The 8,779-nt window shown below is 37.9% G+C and overlaps 1 protein-coding gene across 1 annotated transcript in view; it reads right to left on the bottom strand.

Annotated features, from left to right (window-relative positions):
* Positions 1-2,069: 2,069 nt before the first annotated feature.
* LOC124619897 (digestive cysteine proteinase 1) overlaps positions 2,070-8,779 on the bottom strand; it is a 76,132-nt gene continuing 69,422 nt past the window's right edge. The window contains exon 11 of the mRNA XM_047146527.1: positions 2,070-3,037. Coding sequence (XP_047002483.1) covers positions 2,853-3,037 — 185 coding nt within the window. The 3' untranslated portion in view covers positions 2,070-2,852. The remainder of the gene's footprint in view (positions 3,038-8,779) is intronic.

The following is an 8,779-nucleotide window of genomic DNA, read 5'->3' as shown; positions in this document are numbered from 1 at the left end:
TACATTACCCAGTCACCTTTTACGTGTCAGACACATGGGGCAGCTTTCAGGAGCGCACAGGGAGGAAGAAGAAAAAAAGAGGATCCTCAGACGCTGAAGCATAGGAACGAGAGAAGAAGGGAAACAAAGAAAGGAAAAAAGGAGCCAAAAAGAAAGTTGAGACTGTTCGCAGGTCAGCAACAGAAGGCAGAACATTCCCAATAATACCCCAGACATGTTCCCCAAAGGAGGGAAAAAAGAACTACAAGATAGGCATGCAGCACGGAAGGGAAAAAGTGCTGCAAAGGCTGGGGCCCCGTGGTAGCCAAGCACGAACCCGCCAAAGAGTGGCGAACCCCCTGGGGGGCTTCCACAGGGTGTAAGCGCATTTTTCCTTGTTAAAAAAACACTTTTTCCACGTGAAAATACCTTGCGCGAAGATACATTTTTTTGTGTATTAAGTGACAATATGATCACCCATGGTGCTGTAAAACTTATCAATCCTTTGAATGGTAAAGGTTTTATACCAACTTAGAACTTCCTGGCACTTTAGGAAACAAAGTCCAACAGGACAAAAAAGTATTGGAAACATCTTTGATGCATGGCACTGTGTACATAGCATATTTTTGTAGTACAAAAGTACAAATATGAATCCCACCAAATACAGCACACTATCTTCCAAAGACCTGAAATCGAGACTGAGCTGTGCGATGCACTTTTGATAGCCAGTCACAGCTCATGTCACACGATCTCGCCAGCCAATGACATCAGATATTCAGAGCTTAGGACATGTGGTGTAGTCAGCCAAAAGAAACATTCACTGTTAACTAGTGCATACACAAAAATAGGAAATGTAAATGGTTGAAATTAATATACTTACAATATAGCTACAAGAGAAGCTAGGCTTTCACATATAATATTGGTCATCAAAAAGTTTTTGCTGGTTTTTTCTTCTGAAGGATTGGTTAGGGAAGCCCTACAAGCACAGCATAAATTGCAACTACTGAATATTTCTGACAAGTATGATTATAAATTTCAGTGTGGTGCACAGGATATTTTGTGGATTACCAGGCTGAATACATGTTCCAGTACACACTTAGACTTTTCCATAGATAAGCCAATTATGTGTGAAATTGCTCAAGAACTTACCGCACTTTTTTAAGATAATTATACTTTTTGCCATTGTTATTGCATAAATTTTAATCTTTGAAAGAACTAAAATAAATACGAAAAACTACCTTGAAGCTTGGTCTTTTTTTAGTTGTAACCATTTAAGATAATCGACACGAATGTGCGAGTAAAATTTTAAATAATGGCATAAATGGCTGGTCTTCCGGGCCAAAATGTTTCTGAGTGGCTAGTCCTGAAAGTGTTGAGCTTTGAATGAGTCAGGCACCCCGTGATTTAAAAAAATTCTCATGTAACACAATTGATCTTGCATAAAAAGAAACTTACTTTAGAAGTAACACTTCTCAAACCACCATTTTCAATATTTTCCCAAGACCTGTTAGAAATGTAAACACGTGTAATGTCACACTCACCAAAAGCACTTTGTTGTTACAAAGTATTGCGTAGGCTTCGTCCTAAAGCTTTTGCTGTTGGCAAATGCTTGCGTATACACTGTGTTTTGCTGTTGTAAATCACGTATTTTCTTTGCAGTTGCAGTTTTATTGTGGTGTTATTCTCGTGTTTATGTTTTATTGCTGCAGTATTATTATGCCGTTGTGGGCTAAAGTAAAATTCTTGGTTAGACTATCAGTCAAAATTACAGAAATTTAACTGAAAACTAAAAATCTGAAAAATTTCGGATTTATCCCACATGAAAAGATTCCTGCATTTTTCCCCGATTTCCCAGTTGTCCCAGAGTGTACACTCCTTGTTCCAGTATTTGATTTAGAAGTGAATGGCTGTTGTTACAACACAATATTTAGAATCTGTGTCTTCTGTGCTTGCTAGACTAAATTAAATGGCAGCAGGGCTTATAATGCATTGAGTTTATGCTTAAATTAATGCACTGACCTTTCATATTGGAGAATTTTGTACTTTTAAGTCTCCTTGCTAGTTCAAAATTTTACTTAGAAATAAGGAAATTTTTCTACTCCTCAACTTTATTCTTTGCTACAGCTGTAAAATTGACATCATACAAAAAATCTGAATAACAGGATGCACAATGACACAAAGCTTCACAATTTTCACATCAATTTACACGAAAATTTCCTACTCAATGAAATTCGTTAATACACATAAAAATAAGGGTTCACGCGGTTTAAATATCACACTGCTTCAGAAGCTAGCATACAATGTCAGAGAAAAGGTAACTGTAAAAAAAGAAAAAAAAATATCTGGTAGAAAAAGTAACAGAATCCTAATTGACTGAATCCAAGCATGTTAAGTAAAGTGTCTGTATAATAATAAACACAATAGTTCAGCAACCTTCTGAAAGGCTGAGAAAAATTTAAAAAAACAGTTAAAAAATATCAAAAAATCACAGTTCCCTTTTCTTGTATCACAGATCTGTATATGCCAGCAGCCACGAAAGACTAAGTACAAAATATTATGTTAACATTTCTCAGACACTGGCAATTTGAAATGTCCACCTTTTAGGAACTCAAATTTGCTTAGCTTTTTAATGTTAAGCTAGTTATATTATATGCAATTGCCGGCTCTTTTATATAAAAGTCTGTAGAACAGTTTTAATAGTCTCCACCTTTCAGATTCACATTACAGATAAAGAACCATGTGATTAATATCCAACAGAAATAATGCACATTATAATGAATCACTCTTTGCTCTAAAGTGTGTCTACTGCTCAAGTGTCTGCTTGAACAAATCATCCAATATCGACTTTTTTTCTTATTAAGCATCACACTAGATTACATTGTGACATATGTTGGTGCAGTCATAACACCACAGTTGTTCTCTTTGGGAGACATCAAAATATAACCATCATTTCCCCAATATGTTGACCACGAGTTTTTAACAAGCCAGTACTTTTTGTCACCAAGTGCTCCATAACCAACCAATAGAACAGCATGGTCAAGTTCATCTGGAGTGTTACCTGAAACATTTCAAACACCTACAGACACAGGCTGAAATTATAAGGAGAAAATATGCGAAACATTATCACACAATTCTTTACTTTTGCTAGCAGCAAAAGAAAGGTAACACTACATACTGTTAATACTGCTGCCAAAATAACAAATGAGAGCCAGATAAAGATCTACCAAACGAAATGAAGTGGAATAGAAGAAAACAATCATGAGCATCTTAATTTTGAGCATCTTGCTATTTTGTTAAAGAAACTCTAGGGTAGTTGGAATGTGTTCACTCCAAATGAAAGAAATATTTTTTGTAGTGTCTTGCATGGTGGAATAATTACACTATGAAAAATTGGCATGCTACTGTTGACTGAAAGGTGAGGAAATGTGTCTGCATGAGTTTATGAGGGTGGAAGAAAAAGAAGCCATGTAAAATTCTCTCTTGCAAATAACATAACATGAACACATAACAATAAATTTCTCTTCTTTTGTTTTTCTAATTAAAATGTACAGGCAGGTACCTGCACTGGGACTGTATATATACAATTAATTTCAGTTTGCTCCATACTTTCCTTTAAGAATGAATAAATCCTATACATTTTGAGAGTGGATTTATTGCATTTTGTGGACAATTATCACATTTATCACGGCTTTTTTCTAACGTTATATAAATATGTTTACCTACAGTGTTATTCTTTCACTGCTGTCAGTACACTATGGAAACATGCTATTACACACAAAATCAGCCACAATAATTAGTGTATTGAGGAGACAAGTTGTATAGATGAAACTCATCTATTTTGTATCCTTCCACTTATATTATAACAATGAGAAATAATTTCAATTGATGATTCAAACGACGTGGTGTCTGCTGCGTAGACGGTGTGGCAAATTACTAACTGAAGGGGACCTAGTTCAATTCCTGGTCAGGTCAGAGATTGCCTCCACACTCAGACTGAGTGTTGTGTTGTCCTCATATTTGTATCATCATAATTGGCATTCCACTATTGAGATTGCTGTATGGGCACAAAAACCTATGTAGTGAAACTCCACACGATACGTAGACATGACATGTTGTGCCGAACACACTTAGAAAGTTTCTTGGACATAAAATTCTTGATGCTGCTCATAGGTAGCATTGCAGGAACACCAGCACAATGTGCAGTTATCTGACAATGTGACAGGAATGCATCAGTGGCCTGACTGGGCTTTTAATACATTTCTGAATGGCCGTTGTAGACAACCTCTTACACAAAAATAGTGAATTTACTCCAAATTTTAATTTTGTAAAACTGCATGGCTTCAGGCTTCAGGATTGCTATTGTTGATTGCCTCCTCATCAATGTGGCATATTAACCTCCAGTTGTGACATGGATTCCTGGAATTCTGATATCAAAGGAGTCGAGAGATTATCAGATGACCAATTTATGTGCTGGCTAATGTGCTTCATTATTTGGATGGATGGTGAAATCTCCATAACATTACGCATACTGTATGCTGATAAAGTCCCTACGAATGCAACACTGTTCCTGCAGCTTGTTCCCTCCAACAACTTTCACTTTCTGCCTGACCCCTCAGCAAGTGTATTAAGGAGTTTTACTGCACATTATTCCATTGCTTTTTAAGTTGTACAAAATGAAATTTGAAGTTAATTGTTTGTCTAAATGTCCATCATTTTTATGAAGCACATAGTTAGGGACATTTTGTTGCTGTAATACTACAACATTATTGTGGCCAAGATAGCACGAAGCCCAAGTCTACCACAGTAGTACAAGTTTATATGCCAACTAGCTCCACAGATGAAGAAGAGATTGATGAAAAGTATGATGAGATAACAGAAATTATTCAGATAGTGAAGGGAGACAAAAATTTAATAGTCACGGGTAACTGTAATTCGATAGTAGGAAAAGGAAGAGAAGGAAACATCATAGGTGAATATGGAATGGGGGTAAGAAATGAAAGAGAAAGTTGCCTGGTAGAATTTTGCACAGAGCATAACTTAATCATAGATAACACTTGGTTCTAGGATCTTGAAAGAAGGTTGTATACGTGGAAGAGGCCTGGAAATACTGGAAGGTTTCAGATAGATTATATAATGGTAAGACAGAGATTTAGGAACCAGGTTTTAAATTGGAGGAAGAAGAAGAAGAAGAAGAAGAATGGGTAGCTTTGAGGGATGAAATAGTGAAGGCAGCAGAGGATCAATTAGGTAAAAAGACGAGGGCTAGAAGAAATACTTCAGTAACAGAAGATACATTGCATTTAATTGACGAAAGGAGAAAATATAAAAATACAGTAAATGAAGCAGGCAAACAGGAATACAAACGTCTCAAAAATGAGATTGACAGGAAGTGCAAAATGGCTAAGCAGGGATGGTTAGAGGACAAATGTAATAATGTAGCGGCATTTCTCATTAGGGGTAAGATAGATAATGCCTATAGAAAAATTAGAGAGACCTTTGGAGAAAAGAGAACCACTTGTACGAATATCAAGAGCTCAGATGGAAACCCAGTTCTAAGCAATGAAGGGAAAGCAGGAAGGTGGAAGGAGTATATAGAGGGTCTATACAAGGGCGATGTACTTGAGGACAATATTATGGAAATGGAAGAAGATGTAGATGAAGGTGAAATGGGAGGTACAATACTGCATGAAGAGTTTGACAGAGCACTGAAAGACCTAAGTTGAAACAAGGCCCTGGGAGCAGACAATATTACATTAGAACTACTGACAGCCTTGGGAGAGCCAGCCCTGACAAAATTCTACCATCTGATGAGCAAGATGTATGAGACAGGTGAAATACCCTCAGACTTCAAGAAGAATATAATAATTCCAATTCCAAAGAAAGCAGGTGTTGACAGATGTGAAAATTACCCAACTATCAGTTTAATAAGTCACGGCTGCAAAATACTACAGCAAATTCTTTACAGAAAAATGGAAAAACTGGTAGAAGCCGACCTCGGGGAAGATCAGTTTGGATTCCGTAGAAGTACTGGAACACGTAAGGCAACACTGACCCTACGGCTTATCTCAGAAGATAGATTAAGGAAAGGCAAACCTACGTTTCTAGCATTTGTAGACTTAGAGAAAGCTTTTGACAATGTTGACTGGAATACTCTCTTTCAAATTCTGAATGTGGTTGGGGTAAAATACAGGGAGCGAAAGGTATTTACAATTTGTACAGAAACCGGATGGCAGTTATAAGAGTTGAGGGGCATGAAAGTGAAGCAGAGGTTGGGAAGGGAGTGAGACAGGCATGTAGCCTGTCCCTGATGTTTTTCAATCTGTTTATTGAGCAATCAGTAAAGGAAACAGCAGAAAAATTCAGAGTAGAAATTAAAATCCATGGAGAAGAAATAAAAACTTTGAGGTTCGCTGATGACATTGGAATTCTGTCAGAGACAGCAAAGGACCTGGAAGAGCAGTTGAACGGAATGGACAGTGTCTTGAAAGGAGGATGTAAGATGAACATCAACAAAAGCAAAATGAGGATAATGGAACGTAGTCAAATTAAGTCCAGTGATGCTGAGGGAATTAGATTAGGAAATGACACTTAAAGTAGTAAAGGAGTTTTGCTATTTGGGGAGAAAAACAACTGATGACGGTCAAAGCAGAGAGGATATAAAATGTAGACTGGCAATGACATGGAAAGAATTTCTGAAGAAGAGAAATTTGTTGACATCGAGTATTGATCTAAGTGTCAGCAAGTCGTTTCTGAAAGTATTTGTATGGAGTGAAGCCATGTATAGAAGTGAAACATGGACGATAAATAGTTTGGACAAGAAGAGAATAGAAGCTTTCGAAATGTGATGCTACAGAAGAATGCTGAAGATTATATGGGTAGATTACATAACTAATGAGGAGATATTGAACAGAGTTGGGGAGAAGAGAAATTTGTGGCACAACTTCACTAGAAGAAGGGATCGGTCGGTAGGACATGTTCTGAGGCATCAAGGGATCACCAATTTAGTACTGGAGGGCAGCATGGAGGGTAAAAATCGTAGAGGGAGACCAAGAGATGAATGCACTAAGCAGATTCAGAAGGATGTAGGTTGCAGTGAGTACTTGGAGGTGACTAAGCTTGCACAGGATACAGTAGCATGGAGAGTTGCATCACACCAGTCTCTGGACTGAAGACCACCACAACAACAACAACAACAACAACAACAATGCACCTGTAGCTCAAACCTGGCACAGATCCCAGCAATGGGGACGGCATTATAGTTGGGGTTAAAGCATCTGTAAGGCAAATGAGAACTGCAAGGTTGCAGCACAATTGTACCATAATTATCGTACATGACAATTCATGTTCTGTGAAAAGATGGCTCCAAGAACGCAGAGGAATATACAGTGTAATGTTCACATTTGTGTTCAACTTGCACTGAACACGGTGCTGTCAGTCATCAATTCTGCATTATTTCACAGATGACTTCAGATTTTTGTTGCAATATTTGCATAAAAAAAGCTTTGAGATGTTGCGAAAAGCAACAATAGTTTTGATTCACCATTCAAAAGTACATGATGTACCTAACAATGAAATACCTACATCCCTATAAAGATAAAAGCGGCTGCAGTGCTGCAACTCAGGCAAACTAGTAAAGTATGAACTTTTAGAACAAGGCATACATTTTGAGAACACTTGAGATTTAAATGTTATGCCCCCTTCTCAAACAAAGCATGCATCAGCAGGAACGGAATGCTGTGCTAGTGTCCATGATTATGATGTGGGATAATCCTTAAAAAGCAACTACTATAAACATTTGAGGACAGGTATATATTTTTGATAACTGCACGAGAAACTCAATATCTGACATACTGTCATGCTATCTCAGAATGCATGATAAGTTACAAGAAACACTACCTTCCATCAACTGAATTGTGTAGATGTTGCTTATGTGCATCCTTAGTTGACTTTCAGCATTTAAATGAAATATGTAAAAACTATATTGGAGCTCTAATTCCTGTCAATATAAGATGCTACATCATGTGAGTGAGTAACAAAGGCATTTGAGAAAGAGAAAATACCTTCTTTGAACTCTTACAATAAGTACAGCAAACAACTGCATAGTAAATCTTTATATATTTTTTAGACATTTAACATACAAAATTTTCTTTTTTACAAGTGTTTAGTGGTAGAAGTATTAGCCTAAAAAATGATTGATAATGAAAACAAATACTGTTAAACTATAATAAAGAATTGGTCAAACAGTCCAAGGGTGTACTGCCGGTTCATGGCGTCCAGTGGGCACAAAATTTCAGCAATCAGGCATCATCATCATCATCATCATCATCGGGTGTGCTGACAAACTGACCTTCTGGGGGTGCATGGCCAACTTCCACTCTCTCCCACTACAGGATGCTCTCCACAGGGTTTGCAACTGAGGGCTGAAAAGGCAATTACATCAGTATCTGTAATCAGCGACACAAAGCACGGTGCCCCGGCAGCAGTACTGTGGGTGTACACACACCCCTGGCTGTCTGCTTAATTAGACCCAGTGCTGGTTGCAAAGCCTTGTTGTTACTATAGTCTCGGTCCCAATTGATAAGATTGACCCTGGGGCGATGCTGTCACCTCTTCAATTGCCAACAACGGCTCTAGGGCATGGACTACGTAGGGAGGGGCTCTTGGGTAGAAGGCTCGGGTGTGCACCCACAAGAGGTAAGTTTGTCAGTGCACCTGATGATGGTGGCATGTTATAAGCCGGAATATTGTGCCAGATGCACACTATGAAGCAGCAGTACCTGTGTGGGACTGTTCAAGCAAC

This window comes from Schistocerca americana, chromosome 6, assembly GCF_021461395.2.
Source record: "Schistocerca americana isolate TAMUIC-IGC-003095 chromosome 6, iqSchAmer2.1, whole genome shotgun sequence".
In the NCBI taxonomy this organism is placed as follows: Eukaryota; Metazoa; Arthropoda; class Insecta; order Orthoptera; family Acrididae; genus Schistocerca; species Schistocerca americana.
Note: the sequence above shows the minus strand (reverse complement) of the source record. Positions and strands in the feature narration are given on the sequence as shown.